Genomic DNA, 24,748 nt, shown 5'->3' with positions numbered 1-24,748 from the left:
TATAAGCTGTAATGTTTTAGATTTGAATAAACTGGAAAAAATGCACATGGTTAAGTTGGGTGGTAAGAGGTTAAACAGTAGAAAATCGGACCTGGGATTCGAACTCACAACGCTGAGAAAGGAGTAATATTCTGCATGTGCATCAGCCTTAACCACTCGACCATTGGAACCACACTGAACTTTCTCTATGAACAAATTTGAGATTTATTTCATGAACAACATTTGTGTATTTCATTGTGGAACATCAGATCAAATCATCTGTATTTTACTCTTTTATTCATTAAGAAAGTACTGAGTGAAAAGACTCCTCTAAGAAGTGCAATAATGACCAGAAGTTACTCGTGTAGGCCATAAAGTATCACATGACTCGCCATAAAATCAAGCAAATAGCCCCATCTAGTGTTGAGAGAGCATACTGCATTTTTTGTGTGAAACATACAGGAGTTCCTATGTAAATGTAATCCAACAGATACACTGTGGAGCTCTGAAAATGTTGATGTTTGAGAGATGTGGATGGTTTGCCATAACGCAGTGATTCACCTTTTGTCCCTGAACACCCCGCCTCCTCCTTGTGCCAGAGACAGGACGGGCCCCCACAGTCAAAACAGCGCCCCCCACAAATGCATCAAACCATAAAAGCAAAGTAATAAATTGCAACTGCGTTTTTTTTTAATCCTTTTTTAATGCTTCACCGCTATCGAGTAAAAGAGCACCGGAGTCCTCTTGTTTAGAAGGCACATTTCATACATAAAGAAAGCAAACTAAGAGAAAAAAAGATTGAATGTTTCCATGATCTATATGGTTTAGGCCGTAGTAGTAATACACACATAAGCATACTGCATCGTTTCTCACACGATGTCATGACCACGACATTTTGAAAAGAGCTTCAAAAGTTGAACTCCCTCATCAGCCACAAACACATTTGACGTTGTTTCTGCTTTTTAAGAATAAAATGCAAATAACAAACTGAACTGAATAAGGTTGAGATTATGAGCTCATTTCTCTCAGTCTCTAGACAGTCTTTTCACAGATAACATTTCTCCGACTGTTACAGGCCTGGTCATTCCAGCTTGTGCGTTTTGGTTTAAAATGTATGAGTTCAACACAGTCCTCATTTCCTTCATAGTCGTTTGGCTCATTAGGATGCCAAAAGCTGCAATGAAAAAAAAGAATAAGAAAAATGGTACAGTGAATGTGGAGTAAAGTATTGTAGTGTAAACCTTGTAGTTAACGGTGAGCCGTCCACCCATCTCCACACCCCCTCCTGCTGCGCATCAGTCAGGCCGATCCAACTGCGCTTCCCGAAGCTCATGGCTAATTCCTAAAAGAGACTTTTCAGTTTGAATATGCAGGGGAAGGGCGAGGGCTACAGAAACAGAAAAAAACTGCAAAGTCTGGCGGCCATTTTCCTGTTATACCTCAGAAAAACAGTCAACCAAGACGAAACACAAATGAAAGCTGTGGACTTCCACTGACAGTAGTGTTAACCCTTCACTGTCACTAAACTTGCCTGATAGAGCTGCTTTAAACAGTCCATCACACTTTCTCCTTGGAAGGCCCTCACAGCATTAAAATAGTTTTAGGCCCGTAACAGGAAAGTCCAGGCCAAACGGGGTGAAGACTGTGAGACACTCTGTAATGGGACGGGTTTGTCTTCCCTGCAAACCCAGCTATAAAGGGGCGTTACTGCCTACGTTCGTCCCCTCACCTGACCTTCGACCCTCCGACGTCACACACCGTGGTAGCCGCGCCGTCATGGCCGCAAGCCTGTGGAGACCAAGCTAAGAGGACGCACTAGGGTCATTGTGTAAAGCTGTTAAGGCCAGTGACTGGGCAGTGCTGTGGGGAATGGTGGGTGAGTAGGGCACGTCTTGAGAAATGTGTAAATCGACTTGCGTGAGGTTAATGGGTCGTTGTTGTCTCATGCATGGTGGTGGCCCTGGACTCTGGCTACGTGCATTGGGTTGGTCATATTTGCGTGGCGGTGAACCTTTCCTTTTTGTGGATGTTTGGTCCCGTCTACCCCTACCTGTACATCTTCCATGTCGTCTGCTGCTACAGAGCGCTCATGTTTGCTTCAGGCTCATGGTCCAGATCACTCCACGGAGTCGTGTGGAGGAGGATAGATAAACGTTCGTTATGTGGTCTACTGACTGGAGGTAAAAGCGGTTGGGAATCGGGAATGAGGAAGTTTAACGTAATGGACATTTGTATATTTATTTTCTGTTTATGGACTGGCGATGTAAAGGTGCCACTCTGAAACATAGACTGTCAAATGTATTTACTGGGTCATCTGCCATGTTTTGGCTCACCTTCTTTTACAATACTACTCTTAAATTATGAACATTCTTAAATAAATGTCTCTGTCAATCAGTTAAACGAACCTGTGGTCCTTCTGTTATCTGTAATTGAACTAAGCTAAAACTTCCACTCTGTCACAATTCGACAAACAGACCAGAGACTCAAACCCAGGACACAGAGGACAAAACATTGTTCTGTCATGTGATGACAGAGTTCCTGTAGTTCCTACCTGCTCCTCTGGGCTGTTGATAATGATGAGATCAGCCCCTCTGTCGAGACAGTACTGTCTGCCGTCCCTCCAGGACAACTCTGAACCATCACTCAGATAGAAACTCCCTCTGACAAAGCGCCAATTCTGTTCTGAGTGTGATTCTGCAAAAGACACTGCACAGATCCATACAGTTACATTGTATGATCAGACCTAATGTATAAAGCGTGACACTCACTGATGGCGTGCAGTTTCTTCTCCAGCTGGTCTCGCAGATCAGACAGAGTTTGGTGTTTTGTTTGAAGGGCTGAGAGAGACAGGAGTGTCAGTACAGTTACAGAGACAGGACACACAAATGTTTGACTCACTCTTAAACTTCTGCTGCAGATCATCTCTCTGGGCTGTGATGTTCTCACACACGGAGTCTACAAAAGACCATCCATGTGTCAGAACAATAAAGGGTCACAGTGAATCTGCATTTGAAGGTCTTAAGGAGACGCAGATGACATAAAGAAAGGACTCTATGAGCTTCTCATGAGGGAAACAGTGACTACAGATACATGGAGTTACTTCATTGGGCCTGATGGTGATGAATTTACTTTTACATACTTTCTTTGAATTTCAGATGTTACTTTTTACAAAGTCAGAAGTTTACTACATACACTAACATTGAAATACCTTTTAACAGTTTGGGAAAGCCCAGATGATGATGCCATGACCTTGTCTGGTTAAGTCTGGTTCATCCTTGGGTGCAATTTCAAGACACTTGAAGGTTCAGGTTCAATGGTTCGGATCGGACCTTTTTTTTAAGTCCGAGCCCGGGCCTCGTCCTCGTCGCTCGAATCGACAATCACAATATGTTCATAAGCCTATGGGGCTGTGCCCTCCCACTTTCATCCGTGGCTCACGAGACGCGTCTTTCCCCTCTCTATGCGCCTCCCTCTCTCTGTGCCTCCCTCTCTCTCTGCGCCTCCCTCTCTCTGCGCCTCCCTCTCTCTCTGCGCCTCCCTCTCCCTCTCTCTGCGCCTCCCTCTCTCTCTGCGCCTCCCTCTCTCTCTGCGCCTCCCTCTCTCTCTGCGCCTCCCTCTCTCTCTGCGCCTCCCTCTCTCTGCGCCTCCCTCTCCCTCTCTCTGCGCCTCCCTCTCTCTCCGCTCCCCGATCCAAAGACACTGCACACTTCGGTCGGCAGTGATGTACCTGAACGGTGCCCGCCAGCAGCCACAGTGTGAGGCTATGAAGCCAGTTTCCCTTGTGTAACGTCTGTCGCTCCAAACTCCTCTGCTCCGCGTGCGCACTCATTTACATAAAGCCACAATGTGGACGTTTTAAACAATGCAAATTAGCTCCTAAAACAATCTTATTCACGTGATTAATTTACCATTGCGATTGACTGCGGAATTGCGGGAAGCGAATGCATAAATTGCATAAACTGTTCAAATTGCATAAATTGCTTAATTTGCATAATCTAATTTGCATAAACTGGTAAAATGCATAAAATGTCATGTTGCATAAACTGTATAAACTGCATAAAGTGGTAAAATGCATGAATGGGTTAATTTGCATAAATTATGTAAATTGCATAAACTCTTTAAAATTCATAAATCCTAAATGGCATAAACTCTTAAGTTGCATAAACGGTTTAAAATGCATAAAGTGGTTAATTTGCATAAATTATTAATATTGCATAAACTTTTATATTCCATAAACTGGTCAAACTGTTGAAATGGCCTCAGTGCTTGATTGGCAGAAGCACAAATGGCTGAAAGTCCTGGACTCTCCCCATTGGCTTGATTCCCCCATACACACCAATGCAAAAATTTCAAACTCCCGTATAAAAAAAATTGAAATCTGCAGAAGCCAATTTTTTCTCAAAACCCACAAGTTGCAGAAGCTGAACATGCACAAAGTGCAGAAATTGCAGAAAATGCAGAAAAAAGTGCAGAAAAGCATGGATTTGCGGCAGCCCCATTATAAGTCAATGTGAAAAATCTCCGACATTTTGGCCGATTGCAGAAAAAACATGAATTGCAGAAGTCTCAAAAGTAATAGCACCCTTCTCCTCAACATGCGGAACGTTTTGATGCATAACTTGCATAAATTGCACAAAGCATGAAAGTGCTGAAAGCTGGAGAAAATCGGGAAAAAGATGGAAGAGGAACTAGAAATGGCTGCGCCATTGCGATTGACTGCGGAAATGCGGGAAGCGAATGCAGAAATTGCATAAACTCTTCAAATTGCATAATCTAATTTGCATAAACTGGTAAAATGCATAAAATGTCATGTTGCATAAACTGTTTAAACTGCATAAAGTGGTAAAATGCATGAATGGGTTAATTTGCATAAATTATGTAAATTGCATAAACTCTTTAAAATTCATAAATCCTAAATGGCATAAACTCTTAAGTTGCATAAACTGGTTAAATCCCATAAAGTGGTTAATTTGCATAAATTATTAATGTTATAATAATAATAATAATGCATTGGTTTTATATAGCGCTTTTCTGGACACTCAAAGACGCTTTACATTGCACTATTCGTTCACTCCATACTCGGTGGTGGTAAGCTACTATTGTAGCCACAGCTGCCCTGGGGTAGACTGACGGAAGCGAGGCAACCAGTCTGCGCCATCGGCCCCTCCGACCACCACCAACCACTCACTCACACACTACATTCGCTAGGCTTCCTGGTGTTCCCAAACGGTCTCCCATCCAAGTACCGACCAGGCCCTTCCCTGCTGAGCTTCCAAGGTCTGACGGGATTGGGCATAGCAAAGGCGGTATAACCACAATAATAATTATGGTTATAAATAAATAATGTTGCATAAACTTTTATATTCCATAAACTGGTCAAACTGTTGAAATGGCCTCAGTGCTTGATTGGCAGAAGCTGCACAAATGGCTGAAAGTCCTGGAGTTTCCCCATTGGCTGGATTCCCCCATACACACCAATGCAAACATTTCAAACTCTCGTATAAAAAAACTGGAAAACTGCAGAAGGCCAATTTTTTCTCAAAACTCACAAGTTGCAGAAGCTGAACATGCACAAAGTGCAGAAATGGCATAAAATGCAGAAAAAGGTGCAGAAAAGCATGGATTTGCGGCAGCCCCATTATAAGTCAATGGGAAAAATCTCCAACATTTTGGCCGATTGCGGAAAAAACGTAAGTTGCAGAAGTCCCAAAAGTAACAGCACCTTCTCCTCAACATGCGGAACGTTTTGATGCATAACTTGCATAAATTGCACAAAGCATGAAGGTGCTGAAAGCTGGAGAAAATCGGGAAAAAGATGGAAGAGGAATAATAATAAAGAACATGAAAACCAATAATTGACTGCGGAAGAATTCCGCAGTCAATCAATAACATATGATTAGCAAAGATATCCAAAATCCACTCATAAAACAGTGACAGGCTGAAAGAGCTTGCATGACACTAAGTGAGTAAGAATATCTCACTGGACTCACTCTTATCGTGCAGGTGCTTCTCCAGCTGGTCTCGCTGCTCAGACAGAGTTTGGTGACTTGTTTGAAGGGCTGAGAGAGACAGGAGTGTCAGTGCAGTTACAGAGACAGAACACACAAATGTTTGACTCACTCTTAAACTTCTGCTGCAGATCATCTCTCTGGGCTGTTATGTTCTCACACACGGAGTCTACAAAAGACCATCCATGTGTCAGAACAATAAAGGGTCACAGTGAATCTGCATTTGAAGGTCTTCAGGAGACGCAGATGACATAAAGAAAGGACTCTATTCATGAGGGAAACAGTGACTGGCACCGCTACATGGGGGTTACTTAATATTGGGCTTGACGGTGATATATTTACTTACTTTATTCACTTTGTTTATTTGGAACATCTTAGTAAAAACATGCACGTATCATATACAATCAATTCAAACATTTGTCAGAGAAGGAGTGGGTTGATGTGTAACCTTATTTCTCTCCTTAAATGAATATCTCACTGGACTCACTCTTATCGTGCAGTTGCTTCTCCAGCTCGTCTCGCAGATCAGACAGAGTTTGGTGACTTGTTTGAAGGGCTGAGAGAGACAGGAGTGTCAGTGCAGTTACAGAGACAGGACACACAAATGTTTAACTCACTCTTAAACTTCTGCTGCAGATCATCTCTCTGGGCTGTTATGTTCTCACACACAGAGTCTACAAAAGACCATCCATGTGTCAGAACAATAAAGGGTCACAGTGAATCTGCATTTGAAGGTCTTAAGGAGACGCAGATGACATAAAGAAAGGACTCCACGAGCTTTTCATGAGGGAAACAGTGACTGGCACCGCTACATGAGGGTTACTTAATATTGGGCTTGACGGTGATATATTTACTTACTTTATGCACTTTGTTTATTTGGAACATCTTAGTAAAAACATGCACGTATCATATACAATCAATTCAAACATTTGTCAGAGAAGGAGAGGGTTGATGTGTAACCTTATTTCTCTCCTTAAATGAATATCTCACTGGACTCACTCTTATCGTGCAGTTGCTTCTCCAGCTGGTCTCGCTGCTCAGACAGAGGTTGGTGTTTTGTTTGAAGGGCTGAGAGAGACAGGAGTGTCAGTACAGTTACAGAGACAGGACACACAAATGTTTGACTCACTCTTAAACTTCTGCTGCAGATCATCTCTCTGGGCTGTTATGTTCTCACACACAGGGCCAACTCCTCTGTTCTCAGCTACAAAGACCATCCACATGTCAGACTGAGCAGGCAATGTTCACAGTGTAGTTAACAAGTGCTTACTGAAGTGCAGGCGCAGCACAATGTTGAGAGTGGCTTGAGTCATGCACAGGACTCCGAAAAGGACCAAGACCAATGTGTTGACTTTTCTCCCTGTGAAAGGAGCACAACACTGCAGTGACATGAGGAGAGGACTTTGGACCTCTGTATGTGCCCATCTTTTAACCTCTTAACTCCCGCCTGAACCGAGAGGATCTTTTTCCTCACGTCATCAGATTTTTTTTCCATCATTTTTTTGTTGGGTATTCAACTCATATTTGTAACTTTTATGTCATCTTTTGTCCCATTTGTGTCATTGTTTCATCATTTTTATCACATTTTTGTCACATTTTTTGTCACATTTTTTGTCATTTTTTTGGTAATTTTTTTGTCACATTTTTGTGATTTTTTGTCTCATTTTTTTCATTTTTCGTCAATTTTTTATCAATTTTTTGTGTTTTTTTTTTTTACATTTTGGTCATTTTTTGGTCACATTTTTGAGATTTTTTTGTCAAATTTTTATCACATTTTTGTCATATTTTTGTAATTTTTTGGTCATATTTTGTGACATTTTTGTCACTTTTTCATTAATTTTTCGTCAATTTTTGTCAATGTTTTCTCACTTTTTTGTCACATTTCCATCATTGTTTTCGTCTCAGTTTTGTTGCTTTTTTCCAGAAGCTTTTGGATTGGGGTGAAGCCAAAACTGGAGAAAATGTGCTCGGTTCAGGTGGGAGTTAAGGGGTTAATGCTTTGGGTCGATGAGGAAAATGATCACACGAGAGGAAATCGCCCAGACTCGAGGACAATGAGAAAACTCCACATGGTCTGGGCTGGAACCTTGGACCTTCTCTGCTTGGTGGCGCAGCAGTTACAGCTAAGGCCATGGGTTCGATCCCCAGATGGGCCCTTTCTGTGTGGAGTCTGCATGTTCTCCCTGTCTGTGTAGGTTTCCTCCCATGGCTTTGTTGTCTTACCTGAGAGAGCAGCCCCCTCACCGTCGTTGGTTTCACTGTGAAGTCTTGTTCCAAAGGTTCTTCTCATCTCGACCACAGGTGAGGGGTCCATCCTTCTTCACTGCAACCTCACCAGTGTCAGTCAGAAGTCTTTGACAGGGTATTTATACTGAAATCCTTCTGCTTTTTTATCGTTCCTCTTTTTTACAGAGCGTGTGAATGTGGTGTGTGCATGTACCCTGTGGCTGACATAAATAAGCTGTTACTGTATTCATCTTTTCACACATTTAAGTAAGTGCTTTATTTGTCACTGTACAATAGCACAACAACATTGTGTAGATCAGATGTTGTGTACGTCCTGAGCCTCTGTGACTGAACATGTTTGTGGAGGTTAGGGAAACTGGGGTAGTGCCTTCAGTGATCCTCTGAAACGATGCAGCGCCTCCTGGTTTTGTCCGTTTCAGAGCGTGGTGTCCAGCACTGGTCAGCTCTACCACCTCCTCTCGCTCCCTCATCTTTGTCCTCCTCCTCCCCTGGCTTTGACGCCGTTCTTCACCTGAGGGTCATCTGTGACACACTGTCAGGTTTCAGTGGAGATAAAAACACAACTGTCTTTCACCATCTTCAGAAGAGCGTAGCAGATGAATAGAATGATATAATACAGTTCATTCTCCAGTGAACGCTCATGATAATAAAGGCTTACAATTATATCACGCTTTTGTGGAAAGCTACAGTTGTCAATCAATCAAGCAAGCAATCTTTATTTATAAGATATACTATCTTTCAGTTCTCACTCTGCATGATCAGAGTGAGAACTGAAAGATAGTCAGTTTAGAGTTTTAGTTTTAGTAAATTCCTAAAAGAGACAGAGTGAAGTCGCAGCTGAAATGAAGTGTTACTGTTGCATCGAGCAAATCAAGAGTTATTGTATCATATGAAAGTTTTGTGAAAGCTGTGTGAAAGCACCTCTGCTGCTGAGACAGAAACTCCCGTTGATAAAGAGCCAGTTCTGTTTTCATATGATTCTGTAAAAATCAGGGTGCCCAAACATTTCGTCTCCGAGGGCCAAAATGAAAATGTGCCAACACAGCGATTTCAAGCATGAAACACATAGTATCTGCAAATCTGTTATACATTTGCCTTTTTTTTTATCTGTGCAAATAACATGCTTCTACATTAAACCAAATATTAACTATGGCAAAACTGTAGTTTCAGAACAAAAACAAATGCAGCCACAAAAGCAGCAACATACAGTCGCTCGTCATATAACTAGAACACCATGAAAAAGAGCTTTACCTCTGTAATTTAACTCCAAATGTGACACTGTGAGATAGACTCATTACAAGCAAAGTGACATATGTAAGCCTTTGTTTGTTATAATGATGATTATGGCTTACAGTCCATTTTTAAAATATTCTCATTTTCTGAGATTTTTAGTTTGAGGTTTTTACAAACTTAGCCATAATAATCAAAATGATAACAAATAAAAGCTACATATCTCATGTTTCATGTAATGAGGCTATCATATGTTAGTTTCACAGTTTAAGTTGAACAACAGAAATGCACTTTTTCATGATATTCAAAGTATTTGACGAGCACCTGTAGTGCAAAATGTAAACTCCTAAACAGTACAAGCTGTTTATACCAGTGAGAGACATGAAGCAGGTCTGGACATTATTAGTCTATTAATGTGAGGTTGCTGCTGGCTTCTATGTCATCAAGGTGTGTTAGATCATTTTGAAAGTGTCAGTTCAGCATAAATTATTGTATAAGTCCATTTTTCTGTCTAAAGCAGAATCTCCATGACTTCCTTTTTCACTTCTCAGTCTGTGACTGAAGAGCAATGAGGCCTCAGCCTTTTTACTGGAAACAAAGAGCTGACTGTATTTAGCCTCATGTTACTGTCACTCATGGTGTCTGACCTAAAGTCTCACTCTGAAGAAAGTCAACTCACATTTACTCTGAGAAGGTTGGAAGGAGCGCCCCCTTGTGTCACCTTGCATCCAAATGCCCAGAACATGACAGTGGGTCAAAATGACCCGCGAAGGCAACACGAGGTTGCTGATAAAAAGTCCAGACGCAGCACAATGTTGAGAGTGGCTTGTGTCATGCACAGGACAGGTCACTTCTGACGTGTGAAGCTGCTGTATCAGATTTGATACACACATTTTCAACAAGGATTTACTCTCAAGGAGATTACGAAAGTTTGACATTGCATCAATCCTGCACACATTCATTTGAAGAGCATGGACTATTTGAAACTTCTCATTCCTTAAAATCTTGAATATGGCAAAAATGTTCTTGAAAAAAATATTTAAGGTTAAGGTATGCTTTATTAGTCCCCGTAGGGAAATTCATTCTCTGCATTTGACCCATGCTCAATGCCGCTGTAGGAGCAGTGAGCTGCCAGCATGGGCCGGCGCTCAGGGACCCATCTCCATGATGTGCAGCCAGACTGGTGGTCAGAAACACCTGGCTGGAGGTTTCACCTATTGTACATATTTTTAGTGGTAAGGGAAACCTCTGTGCTACCATGCCGCGTGTAGATCACAGAGCAGCCATTTTAGAGGTCTCATTTGTTTACGAATTTCTGACCCTTGTGGATGGACCGCTGCATTACATGTATCTGATTATATTCATCAGGTTTGATAGATAAAAATACATCCCACTGATTATGTAGAGGACTCAGATTCATGTATCAAATATTGGGGGTTCCTAGCCTAGCTATCGCCAGACGAAATATCACAAGTTCTATTTAGTCTGGAGACCATTCATTGTCTCATAGGAGAGGTGTGGTTTATGATCGTCCATCGCCGCTTATTGGGCTGAATGTCTATCATGCGTCTGCTGTAGCCATAGCCAATCGTAACATTGTACCCAATGACGTATGATGTAACCGCTGTAAACTTTTGAGCTAAACTTTTTAGAACGTGGTCTAAACTATGGGTCTAAAGCTTGATCGAGAGATGGCGTCGCGTCCGCTGCTGTCATGTTGGATCTGTAAATAAACTGTTGAAACCTTCCATGCGTCCTGTTCAATGATTGATCACACACTTGATGTGTTCTTTTCTGATGGAAACCACTCGGCCTTCAAGAAACTGTACTTCGCACTGAAGTAAAACACCATCCAGATTTAAAGTAACTGAAAGCTTCTCCTTGTGTATAATACGACAGAAGTAGAATCAGTTTTATTGCCATTGTCAGTCGTCACAGGTTCACAAACTAGGAATTTTCTTCGGAGCAATCGTGCAACATGAAAGATGACACGAGGATTAAATAATGAACTATAAAAACTTCAAAACTTCAAGGGCAATGCATAAAGTAGATAGAAAGAGTAAAAGAAAAAACAACAAAACAACAACAAGCGGTCTCCCCAAGACCCAGCGTCGCAGACATGATGGCACAAGCACATCGTAGATCAGCAGCAAACTGAAGGAATTTTGCGGAGAAGCTCTGCAAGAGCTTCTAGTGTCTGCCACCAAGTCCTCTTTGCTGTCGCTCAGGGTAGCGGCAGCAAATGTATTATAATCACGGGTTTCCACACAAATAACTTCATATTAGCAGATGTCCATAGTATAAAAACATGGCATCTCGGGCCAGTTGAAGAGGGCAGTAGCTCCCCATCAACTACTGTAATCCCCACCTAGCTGCCCTAACTCGCTGATTTTGTAGATGATGTTCCTATGCTTAGTGGTTTATGAGCCCGTTGGGAGGGTCCTCTCAACAGATCCACACCTCGCCTGCCCTAATTCTCAATTTGTCATTTTCAACAATAGAATGACAAGCGTTCAGAGCAACAACACCTTTAGAGCCACCACGATGGGAGTGCCGCAAGGCTCTATTTTGGGACCCCTGCTTTTTAGCCTCTATACAAATGACCTCCCTAGAGTGTGTTCTGACGTTGAGGTAATAATGTACTCTGATGATACAGTGATCTTGACTTTTGGGGAAAACGAGCTTGAGGTTGCTGACAAATGATCAAAAGTGATGCAAAAAGTTGCAGAATAGTTGCAACCTGGATAAAATGTCTCAATGGTTTTTTTTTTTTCAAATAAACTATACAACATCCCTATACTTCCACCCACTCCTTTTCGAGTTTATGTACAGCATTATGTATATTTGCAAGTATATATGTCATGAATGCATGTTAAAATGTCGCAAAAGCTGCACATGTTAATGTAAAAAATGGTGTAAAAAAATGTATATATATTGTACATTGAACTCGGAATAATCAATCCAATCAATCAATCAATCAATCAATCAACATCCATCCATCCATCCATCCATCCATCCATCCTCTTCCACTTCTCCGTTGCCGGGTCGTGGGAGCAGCTGTTGGATCTGCCCATATCACACTGCACCAGCCCCTTATGGCTCCTCCTGCAGGTGGTGGGTCCCCAGAAGGACGGCCTCATGGTTCTAACTGGGCCTGTTGGTCTCTCATAAGGGGCTTCTGAACCGCTCTGTCTGACCCGTCACTTAGGACCTGTTTGCCCTGAGAGACTCTACCAGGGGCACCAAGCCCCCGACAACAGAACTCCAGGATCATTCGGGTGCTAACTATACAACAAACTCAAACAAAAGCAAAAAATATTTAGGTCTAATACTTGATTCAAACCTTGGCTTTAAAAGTCACATAAACGAAACTTTAACTTGATGATCTATTCATTCATTTACTACGGAAGATTCAAATATGATGTATTGCATGTCTAGTCGGTCTCAGGCGTAAAACATCATTAAAACCACTTGAATCATTGTATAAAAGCGCCTTAAAAATTCATGATGAAAAGTCTCGCCAGAACCATCACTGTAAAGTACAAATATCACTGTTTGAGTTTTGAAAATATAATCAACTTTCTGCTCTGTTTATAATAATCCATAATATCGCTGCTCTGAGAAAATCTGCCACACTGAATTCAGAGAGGATTTCTAGAGCCCCGCAGACATCAGTCAGAGTGTTCTAGGACGCAGAGTGTCATTTGGTCAACTCTGATAAAGCAGCGAGCCTTTGGAACACTCTTCCAAACAAAATGATTTAATACACAAACTATAGTGCATTCACACGCCTGACTAACAGTGGCTATTATCAAAGCAAACCCTCACACACTGAATGACTGTGATATGAACGGTGTAAACGGTGAGGGATAGTTTCCTGAAGTGGAAAGTGTTTTAATGATGTGAGTGAAGTACTGCTTCTACTGTATGTATTATTATTCTGTACACATTTTATGAACTGTTGTTGTTTTGCCATAACCTGGCTTTTGACATCGCTTCATTTTTAGACAAATGTCTGTGGTGCATTGTCCCTCATCAAATAAAAATGAAATTCATGCAAATTCATAAAATTCAACTGCTTTTTTTAAATCCTTTTTTAATGACTGACCACTATCGAGAAAGAGAGTCCTCTTGTTTAGGAGGCACATTTCATACAGAAAGAAAACAAAGATCGCCCCGAATGTTTCCATGATCTATATGATTTAGACACTGGACAATGAAGAGGACATTATGTGCAGCTTTGTAGTTAAATGCAGCTGCACAATAAATAAAAATGAATACAGACTTAGGCATTGTGCACCATCTCACACTATTTCATGACCCGACATTTTGAAATGAGTTTCAAAAGCGGAACTTCCTCACCACACACTAATCAGCCACAGACACATTGACATTGTTTCTTTATTCAGAGAAGTCGACATTTAAATAACAAACTGAATATTGTTGAGATTAGGAGATCATTTCCCTCAGTAGAACTCGAGTCTCTAGAGAGAGTATTGAGTGATAAGACTCCCCTAGAAGTGCAGTAATGACCAGAAGTTACTGGTGTAGGTGTCGGCCACAAGACCCTCCCAAAAAACGCCTTGACCCCCCATTTCTATTCAGAATTGTGCACAAACAACAATAATGGATCATATCTCAGGGCCGGACACCCCTTTAAATGTGGCTCTTATTTGACAGTATAACAGCGGCTCTGAGATGTAACTTTCTGTGATAAATGACAGTTAAACAACTCACTGCTGCTGCTGCAGACTGAGGCAGAGCTCTCTGGCCCTCTCCACTCCTTCTCTCCTCATTTTAATCACTGAAACGTCTCTTTGCTTTTATCTGTTGCCATCAGGCCAAAACAGTGACAAAGGCCACAGGTCGTGCCTGCTGTTTTTGCCTATTTAATTATGACATAACATTTACAGACTCGGTCATTATAAATGTGCAGCTTTAGAGACTCCTTTGACGTAGTGAGAATGTATGGGATGGCCCGTGCCAACAAGACCAACACAGGCTGAAGCTTTGGTCTTTGTGTTCATAAAGTGGCCACAACTCTGGAATACACAGCCATGAGGGAATATAAGTTGAACAACAGAAATGCACTTTTTCATGATATTCAAAGTATTTGATGAGCACCTGTAGTGCAAACTGTAAACTCCTAAACAGTACAAACTGCTTACACCAGTGAGAGACATGAAGCAGGTCTTTGGACATTATTAGTATTAATGTGAGGTTGCTGCTGGCTTGTATGTCATAAAGGTGTGTCAGATCATTTTGAAAGTGTCAGTTCAGCATAAATTATTGTATAAGCCCATTTTTTACACGTACCTTTGTTGATATCAACACAATTTGCAATAAGAGAAAGTCGATGTGCTATGATGCTCTGTGATTGATAAACACCGAGCAACAACAGTGTGAGGGAACAGCGCCCCCAATGTGATGCTGGTGGTCAAAACGTGCACTGCATCCCTGGAATACACAGCCATGAGGGAATATATTGTATGTAATTGATATAAACTAGCGTTTTGAAGCAGTTTAATGCCTGTTTCTTACATTTATTATACCTGCGTCCCCAGTACAACCCCCTGTTTAAAGTGATATCTCTCAGGTCTACCTAAAACTAATCATTTAAATAGGCCGACTAAAAGTGGACCAGTTTAAACTTCTGAAGCCCATTTCACAATTAAGGTTAAAGTTTGTACCTGGGGACCAGAATTTGGTGCTGCACCCCTGCTCAACAGACTGGAGACTGAAGAGGAGCAGAGAAGAGGACGGGGGGAACTGGACAGGGCAATCAAAAGGTGGTGAGTGTATGAGAATAGTTACTATTTTGCAAATTTTGTTTTCTGTCATAGGTAGTGCCAATTAAAGTTTGAGCATATTGTTTGCAAACGGGAATTGATTGAAAACAAAGTAGTTGATATGCTGTGTTGTTTTTGTTTAGTAGCAGTAATATGCGGTTATTAGCCATGTCCGCCCCCCCCATCACATGACTCGCCAAAAAAATCAAGCAAATATCACCATCCAGTGTTGAGAGAGCAGACTGCACTATTTATTTTGTGTGAAACATACAGGCGTTCAAACTGGTGATTATTTTTTCAATGCTAAACACATTGTGGACAGCTCCTATGTCAATGTAATTCAACAGACTTCATTCATACACAGTGGAATTCTGAAAGTGTTGATGAAATGCAAAAAACAAACTGAATAAGGTTGAGATTTTGAGCTCATTTCTCTCAGTAGACCTCGAGTCTCTAGACAGTCTTTTCACAGATAACATTTCTCAGAGTGTCACAGGGCAGGTCATTCCAGCTAGCGCGTGTTGGTTTAGAATTCATGAGTTCAACACAGTCCTCATTTCCTTCGGTGTCGTTTGGCTCTTTAGAATACCAAAAGCTGTAATGAAAGAAAAGAATAAGAAAAATGGTACAGTGAGTGTGGAGTAAAGTATTGTCGTGTAAACCTTGTAGTTAACGGTGAGCCGTCCACCCATCTCCACACCCCCTCCTGCTGCGCATCAGTCAGGCCGATCCAACTGCGCTTCCCGAAGGTCCAGGCTAATTCCTAAAAGAGACCTTTCAGTTTGAATATGCAGGGGAAGGGCGAGGGCTACAGAAACAGAAAAAAAACAGCAAAGTCTGGCGGCCATTTTCCTTTTATACCTAAGACAAAACACAAATGAAAGCTGTGGACTTCTACTGACAGTAGTGTTAACCCTTCACTGTCACTAAATTTGCCTGATAGAGCTGCTCTAAACAGTCCATCACACTTTCTCCTTGGAAGGCCCTCACAGCATTAAAATATTGTTAGGCCCGTAACAGGAAAGTCCAGGCCAAAAGGGGTGAAGACTATGAGACATTCAACAAACAGACCAGAGACTCAACCCCAGGACACTGAGGACAAAACATTGTTCTGTCATATGTGATGACAGAGTTCCTGTAGTTCCTACCTGCTCCTCTGGGCTGTTGATAATGATGAGATCAGCCCCTCTATCGCGACAGTACTGTCTGCCGTCCCTCCAGGACAGCTCTGAAGAATCACTCAGATACGAACTCCCTCTGACAGTGCGCCAGCCCTGTGGTAAATGTGTATCTACAAGAGACGCTGCACAGATCCATACAGTTACATCGTATGATCAGACCTAATGTATAAGCGTGACACTCACCGATGTTGGGCAGGTGCTTCTCCAGCTCGTCTCGCAGATCAGACAGAGTTTGGTGACTTGTTTGAAGGGCTGAGAGAGACAGGAGTGTCAGTACAGTTACAGAGACAGGACACACAAATGTTTGACTCACTCTGAAACTTCTGCTGCAGATCATCTCTCTGGGCTGTTATGTTCTCACACACGGAGTCTACAAAAGACCATCCATGTGTCAGAACAATAAAGGGTCACAGTGAATCTGCATTTGAAGGTCTTCAGGAGACGCAGATGACATAAAGAAAGGACTCTATGAGCTTTTCATGAGGGAAACAGTGACTGGCACCGCTACATGGGGGTTACTTAATACTTTATTTATTTGGAACATCTTAGTAAAAACATGCACGTATCATATACAATCAATTCAAACATTTGTCAGAGAAGGAGTGGGTTGATGTGTAACCTTATTTCTCTCCTTAAATGAATATCACACTGGACTCACTCTTATCGTGCAGTTGCTTCTCCAGCTCGTCTCGCTGCTCAGACAGAGGTTGGTGTTTTGTTTGAAGGGCTGAGAGAGACAGGAGTGTCAGTGCAGTTACAGAGACAGGACACACAAATGTTTGACTCACTCTGAAACTTCTGCTGCAGATCATCTCTCTGGGCTGTTATGTTCTCACACACAGGGCCAACTCCTCTGTTCTCAGCTACAAAGACCATCCACATGTCAGACTGAGCAGGCAATGTTCACAGTGTAGTTAACAAGTGCTTACTGAAGTACAGGCGCAGCACAATGTTGAGAGTGGCTTGAGTCATGCACAGGACTCCGAAAAGGACCAAGACCAATGTGTTGACTTTTCTCCCTGTGAAAGGAGCACAACACTGCAGTGACATAAGGAGAGGACTTTGGACCTCTGTATGTGCCCATCTTTTAATGCTTTGGGTCGATGAGGAAAACGATCACACGAGAGGAAATCGCCCAGACTCGAGGACAATGAGAAAACTCCACATGGTCTGGGCTGGAACCTTGGACCTTAGTTAGTGCTCGTGCTTTACAGCTAGAAGGTTGTGGGTTCGATCCCCAGATGGGCCCTTTCTGTGTGGAGTCTGCATGTTCTCCCTGTCTGTGTAGGTTTCCTCCCATGGCTTTGTTGTCTTACCAGTCTTACCTGTCTCACCGTCGTTGGCTTCACTGTAAAGTCTTGTTCCAAAGGTTCTTCTCCTCGCGACCACAGATGAGGGGTCCATCCTTCTTCACTGCAACCTCACCAGTGTCAGTCAGAAGTCTTTGACCGGGTATTTATACTGAAATTGTTCTGCTTTTCTATCGTTCCTCTTTTTTACAGAGCGTGTGTGTGTGTGTGCATGTACCCTGTGTGACAACAACATTGTGTAGATCAGATGTTGTGTAAGTCCTGAGCCTCTGTGACTGAACATGTTTGTGGAGGTTAGGGAAAGTGGAGTACAGCCTTCAGTGATCCTCTGAAACGATGCAGCGCCTCCTGGGTTTGTCCCTGTTTCAGAGCGTGGTGTCCTGCACTGGTCAGCTCTACCACCTCTCGCTCCTTCATCTTTGTCCTCCTCCTCCTCCCCTGGCTTTGATGCCGTTCTTCACCTGAGGGTCATCTGTGAAAAAAAAACTGAGAAAAGTGTTTAAATTCATGGACGCAGATTTAAGTTGTTCCCAGTTGGTGCCCAGTCGAAGAAAAAAAGTCAAGACTGGGATCAGTCTCACAGTGTCGTGGTTGGGAGCGCTGCGCTCTACCCATGGAGCTAGCGTAGCGGAACACAGCTGGCGGCCTGTGAAATCTGCAGCGTGTTGTTCACGCTTCACCATGATCTCTCTATGAACTCGTTAGTGTGGTCTGTTTATGTACGGCAAGTGCTAATTAGTTGAACCTGTCTTGAATTGGTGACATTAGCCAAGCTTGGTGCCCCTTTGGTGAAACCCATAATCGCAGCTTGAATTGTGCCTAACGTAAGTCAGGATTTAGAGCCTAAGCCGAGCTTTACTGAGCGAGTTTTATGAAACAGCCCTTTGGACATTATTAGCCTATGTGAGGTTGCCGCTGGCTTGTATGTCATCAAGGTGTGTTAGATCATTTTGAAAGTGTCAGTTCAGCATAAATTATTTATTTTAAGTCCATTTTTAACACATACCTTTTTGATATCAACAAAATTTGCAATAATGGAAAGTCGATGTGCTATGATGCTCTGTGATTGATAAACATCGAGCAACAACAGTGTGTCCTTAATTTTGCAGAAGCGAAACAGCGCCCCCAATATAACGCTGGTGGTCAAAAAGTGTATTGCATCCCTACTGTAAGAGGCGAGCTTATCATTGAGAATGAATGGATGAATTCGAAGCCAGGGCCCTTTGGGCCAGCTCGGAATAGTCCGAAGTCTCACGAAGGTTTCCCCACACGATTTTCCCACAAAAACTGGCTTAAAATGAAGTGTTTTCCTTACTTTTTCTGTCTTGATGAGACGATTGCTCCTGTACAAAAACTATGAGAGCACAATAAAAAAAAAACTGACCTATGTTTTTGTAAATGCAAGTAGCCTATAAGGATGGGCTCTAGGTTATCTGGAGCGCTGTCCGTGGGGCGCGTCAGATGCGTGTCCATTATGCGTAAGCACACAGTACACACCCCCATGCGCGTTGCCTTGTGAAGAAGGACTTGTTTTTGGACTACAGAAGCACATTATAGAAACTGATCCAAAAAAATATATCAGACCGCAATGTGTGTGACACTGTTATCAATTCCCAGTGATTCACCAGTTGTTTTTGCTCAGTGTTGCTCTATGGCACGTGCACATGAGCGTGCACACGCCTGCTGTCACCTTTTTCAAAAAGCCCGAGTTTGCAGCCCAGTCAGGAGGCGCCCTGGTCATGGTCTCAGTATCATTGATCTTTCTCTAGTATTCTGGTCTGGACTACAGTAGGCCTAATCTTAAAAAAATGATGACATTGGGGTCCTGGAAATGTTGTTAAGGGTCATGGAAAAGTCATGGAAAAGTCATGGAAAAGTCATGGAAAAGTCATGGAAAACCTGTGCGAACCCTGAAAGCCGGAGGCAAACAGATACACTCAAAACGACTGTCGAAATAGCGGGACCAAAAAGTGCCGGATTGGCGGGATGTCGCAATAGAGGGGCATCGGAATGACGGTTTGTCGGAATGACGGTTCAACCCCATGGAGGTTATTGCGGGCCAGTCTTGGACTAACTTTGAACACACAAGTGGCTGTTTTCCTTCCAGACAGGTAATCTATTGTTCCATTTTCCTATATTTTGTGTGTACGCTTTTGCATTTCGACGCGTGTTACCGATAGTCACACGATTGCTGTTTTGTTTGTGGTGTAGGACAAAAGGCCGAGTCACGCTACAGCAGTGCCCGTAATGTCAGCCAACATAAACTGTACGCAACTTGTATAATATACTATTTGTATGTGATGTAAAAGTGTAATGATATACAGTGGGGAAAAAAAGTATTTGGTCAGTTTCACATAGACATTGTATTGGATTTTGGCCAAATACTTTTTTTCCCCACTGTATATATCAACCAAATAGTGTATGTGCTGGCCGCTAGCGTAACTGTGTTGACAAGCTTTGTTCGTTCGTAGCTATGAAAAGCTAGTTGAAGTATGTTCCGGAGTCAGTTTCACCTCCACGTTTGCAGCGTTTTTTGACTGAGGTCCGCAATGGTGTGTTTTGAATGATAAAGATTATGAAATGAAATGTTCTGTTTGGAATAGTAGGTGCTACAATGGACATGCTAATGGTTGAGAAAGAAGCTAGCTCGTCACCGTCTGAGAACTTCGCCATTCTATGCTGAAAACAGGTTCATGTCCAAGGATTAAAACCTCTTACCCCCCCCTCCGAAACCAAGTGCATATTTTTTGTCGTGTTTTTGTTTGTTCGTTGTGTGTTTTCGTCATGTTTTTGTTGCTCTCGTCTCTCACTCTTTTGTTGTGTTGTTGTTGCTTTTTCCTTCACTCTTTTGTTCTTTCTTTAGTGCCTTTTTTGTCACGTTTTTTTTTGTGTCACTTTTTAGTGTGGCTTTTTCATCACTTTTTCCATTGCTTTTCTGTCGTCCTTTCAACACATTTTCACTTTGAAATTTGCGTAATGCAAACTCTAGGAAATGTCCTCGGTTCTGGTGGGGGTTAAGAGGTCAACGCCCGTTGTCGCAACTCAGATGTGTTGTAAACGTGAAAAGAGAGGGTGTGGGAAGCCATTATGTAAGAGTGTGTGGTTTTTTTTATGTGCCTAGCCCCTTCCAAAATGTAGCATTAGAGGTCAATCTCATGTGTTTTACTTAAGCCAGATTTCACAAACATCTCATGAGCTTATCTAAGCAGCATTGTTTGTTTTGTTGCAGCTATGAGAATATGAAAGTGACATCCACAGCTATGAAGCATGGCATGACTGCTGATTTGCCACTTCTATCAGCATCATGTCTTTAAAGAGGGGGTATTCTGCTTTTCAGTCACACAGCACCAGTCTATATCTCACTACAATGATGACAAACCTTCTGTTGGTCTGTAAATGCAGTAAATTAGAATAACTGCCTTGTATAAAATGTCTCTCTCAAAATGGCTGTAGTGAATGTCTTGAAATAGGCCTCTGTCTCTTTAAGAACCTCTGACCCTTTCCGACACGCCCCCTCCACACGCTGTCTGTGGCATCAGTGGGGAGGGGGTTCTGCTGAGGAGCAGTGGTTGGTTACTCGGCTGGTGACCAAAGCTCGGAGGCGTCTCCAGGAGGTGGGGGCGTTCCGAGGAGGACTCAGGCAAACCTGTCCCTAAAATTGCCGCCATCAGAGTTTTTACAGATTACTCACAAATACGTGAATGTGCCAAGACAACACTTCAGGCATGTTTTTAATGAGGGAGTGACATAATAACATGATGGAAAGCTTGAGAAAGTCGATTTTGCATAATACCCCCCCTTTAATCTGGATCACATTCAGAATAGTGAGTCAAATAGGGCACATCTTCCACAATATTCGTTTTTCTCTGTGTTTTAAAGCATGTGTATTTTTTTCAGTGCAGATGACTTTGCTCTGGCTGGTGTTGGAGACCTTGAAAGGGGTCCAGTTGACGAGGCATCCATGCAGCAGCTGGATGTAAGGTATAAGGCCTTTTACTCTGTTTGAACACATGTAATGTCTGTTATCACATGTCTGACACTCTTTGTAAGTACAGTGCCTCTCGAAAGTATTCATACACCTTGAACTTTTGCACATTTTGTCATGTTTACATTCCTAAACATAAAGATTTTATTTAATTTTTTTTACTGAACGTTCACACACCAGTAACAGACAACTGTGAAGTGAAAGCAAAATGATACATGATTCTGTCATTTTTCAAAAAATAGAAAAGTGAAAAGTGGGGCGTGCATAAGTATCATACAGCATTTTCTGAGTGCATTAAATCACCTTTAAAACATTTCTAATGACTCCAGAATGTTCACACCTTGGCCTAATGGTTAAATAGAGGCCACCTGTGCGTAATCTACTCTCAGTATAATTTCAGCTGTTCTTTTAGGCCCTCACAGCTGTGGTCGGAGTGTGTTGGTCACTAAACAACATCATGAAGGTCAAGGAGCACCAGAGAGGTCAGGGATAAAGCTGTGGAGAAGTTTAAAGCAGCGTTAAGTTATACAAATATTTCCCAAGATTTAAACATCTCCCGGGGCAACTGTTCAATCCATCATTCAGAAATGGAAAGAGTAAAGCACCACTGCCAACACGGTCGCCCATCTAAAATATTAGATCAAACAAGGAGAGCACTGGTAAGATATACAACCAAGTGCCCCAAGATAACTCTGGAGGAGCTGTGAAGTCCTGCCGCTGAGCTGGGGGAATCTGTACATGGGACAACTATAAGTCGTATTCTTCACAAATCTGGCCTTCATGTACGAGTGGTAGAAGAAAGCCATTATTGAAAGGAGGCCATAAGAAATCCCGTTTGAAGTTTGCTAGAAGTCATATGGAGGACACAGCTCCATGTGGAAGAAGGAGCTTTGGTCAGATGAGACAAAAATTAAAGTTGCAAAACGTTATGTATGGAGCAAACCTGACACTGCTCATCGTCCTGAGTGCACCATCCCCAGTGTCAAATATACGGGGGGGGGGGGGGAGCATCATGCTGTGGGGCTGCTTTTCCTCAGCGGGGACTGGGGAGATTGTAAGAATAGTTGTGATGATGGATGGAGCCAAATACAGGGACATTTTGGAGGAAAACCTGCTGGAGTCAGCAAGAGAACTGAGGCTGAGGTGGAGATTTACCTTCCAGCAGGACAATGACCCTAAACACAAAGCTAAATCTACGATGAAATGGTTCAATAAAAACATATTAATGTGTTAGAATGGCCCAGTCAAAGTCCTGACCTGAATCCTATTGAAAATCTGTGGAATAATGTGAAAACTGCTGTTCACAAACGCTCTCCTTCTAATGTGACAGAGCTGGAGTTGTTTTGTAAAGAGGAATGGGCTAAAATGTCAGTCTCTACATGTGCAAATCTTGTACAGTCAAACCCCAAGACTTTCTGCTGTTATTGAAGTAAAAGGGGGTTCCACAAAATATTAATTCATGCTGTATGAATACTTATGCACACCCCTCTTTTCAGTTTTCTATTTTTTGAAAAATAACAGAATCATGTATCATTTCGCTTTCACTTCACAGTTGTCGGTTACTTGAGTGTGAACGTTCAGTAAAAAAATCAAAATCAAATCTTTATATTTAGGGTTGTAAACATGACAAAATGTGCAAAAGTTCAAGGTGTATGAATACTTTCGAGAGGCACTGTATGACATCGCTGGACTTGCTGTGCAATTGATTCTGAGGCGTCTAATGACATCAGGAACGCGACGTAAGTATTTTGAAAACTAAATACAATTTGGTCATTAGTTTATTCATTTACATTTTGTATTCCTTTATTTTAGCATTGACTGGTTAGATGTTCAAGAGACTGAAGTGGGCTGTCACGTGCTATTGAAAAATGTCCAGCATGTAGTACAAACAGCCGCACGTGAATGACAACCATCGACAATGTTACCTCCCCTGCACCCATCACCTGCGGTCTGCCCCAAGGGTCAGTTTTATCGCCACTTTTATTTTCTTTGTACATGATACCCTTGGGTTCAATTCTGGAGATGTATAACATTAATTATCATCTATGCTGACGGAAGCTTTATCTTCCAGTCTCACCAAATGATGCCTCATCCCTGATCACCCTCCAAAATTGTCTGGCTGAAATAAAAAGCTGGATGTCCGCAAATTTCCTACAGCTAAATGAAAAGCGTTCCTATTTGGACCAAAATCGGACGCCCTCACTGTTTCCCTTGGCTCCATCTCTGTAAATGGGCAAAATTCTGTCAGAAATCTTGGTGTTTTTATGGACTTTTTTAAACTTTGAGAAGCAGATTTCTTATGTTGTTAAAAATAGCTTCTTCCAGCTCAGACAGATAGCTACACTAAAACCAATCCTAACACAAAAGAACCTTGAAACATTAACACATGCCTTCATTACTAATAGACTGGACTACTGCAGCTCATTGTTCTCAGGCCTTCCATAATATTCTCTCAGCCGGTTACAGTTAGTCCAAAATGCAGCAGTAAGACCAAAAAGAGAGATCACATCACACCCATTCTCGCCCATCTCCACTGGTCACCTGTCAAATTCTGGATCCATTTTAAAATTGTACTGTTTGTTTTTAAATCATTTCACGCACTTGCACCAGAATACATCACTGATCTCCTAACCCCTCACTCTGCCCCCCGGTCACTCAGGTCACTTGGGTCCCCAACCAATATAAAGCCAGGGGCGATCAAGCCTTTTCTGTGGTGGCCCCCAAGCTCTGGAACGACCGACCACTCCAATTGAGATGGTGCTCCTCCGTAACACAGTTTAGGACACTTTTTCAAACTGGCTTTTGACTCCCCCTGAAAGTCTCACTAATGTGTTTATTTTCTTGTATTTAAAACTTTCTTGGGATATGTAGTGTTTTGGAAATTGTGTTGTAATGTTTGTCTATTTTTAACTGTTTGCTCTGTAAAGCACTTTGGTTGGACTGTCACGGTTACTGAATGTGCTTTATAAATAAAATGACTTGACTTGACTGATGGTGATAGTGACAGTGATGTGCCACC

The 24,748-nt window shown here is 42.2% G+C and overlaps 2 protein-coding genes across 2 annotated transcripts in view; both read right to left on the bottom strand.

Moving 5' to 3' along the window:
* Positions 1-17,838, bottom strand: part of LOC306977830 (uncharacterized protein) — a gene marked incomplete at both ends in the record, with an annotated part of 44,319 nt that extends 26,481 nt beyond the window's left edge. The window contains 11 exons of the mRNA XM_079576270.1: positions 2,878-2,934; positions 5,970-6,038; positions 6,100-6,156; positions 6,475-6,543; positions 6,605-6,661; positions 16,618-16,686; positions 16,748-16,804; positions 17,093-17,161; positions 17,223-17,297; positions 17,364-17,453; positions 17,760-17,838. Of these exons, the coding sequence (XP_079432396.1) occupies positions 2,878-2,934; positions 5,970-6,038; positions 6,100-6,156; positions 6,475-6,543; positions 6,605-6,661; positions 16,618-16,686; positions 16,748-16,804; positions 17,093-17,161; positions 17,223-17,297; positions 17,364-17,453; positions 17,760-17,838 (748 nt within the window). The remainder of the gene's footprint in view (positions 1-2,877; positions 2,935-5,969; positions 6,039-6,099; positions 6,157-6,474; positions 6,544-6,604; positions 6,662-16,617; positions 16,687-16,747; positions 16,805-17,092; positions 17,162-17,222; positions 17,298-17,363; positions 17,454-17,759) is intronic.
* LOC306977831 (C-type lectin domain family 4 member M-like) lies at positions 15,704-16,536 on the bottom strand (the record flags this gene model as incomplete). Its single annotated transcript, XM_079576271.1, has 3 exons — positions 15,704-15,848; positions 15,916-16,016; positions 16,402-16,536. Coding segments are annotated over 3 exons (378 nt in total), but the record flags the coding sequence as incomplete, so codon positions are not given.
* Positions 17,839-24,748: the final 6,910 nt, after the last annotated feature.

The sequence above is a fragment of the Gobius niger genome (genome assembly GCF_951799975.1).
Source record: "Gobius niger genome assembly, chromosome: 18".
Taxonomy (NCBI): domain Eukaryota; kingdom Metazoa; phylum Chordata; class Actinopteri; order Gobiiformes; family Gobiidae; genus Gobius; species Gobius niger.
Note: the sequence above shows the minus strand (reverse complement) of the source record. Positions and strands in the feature narration are given on the sequence as shown.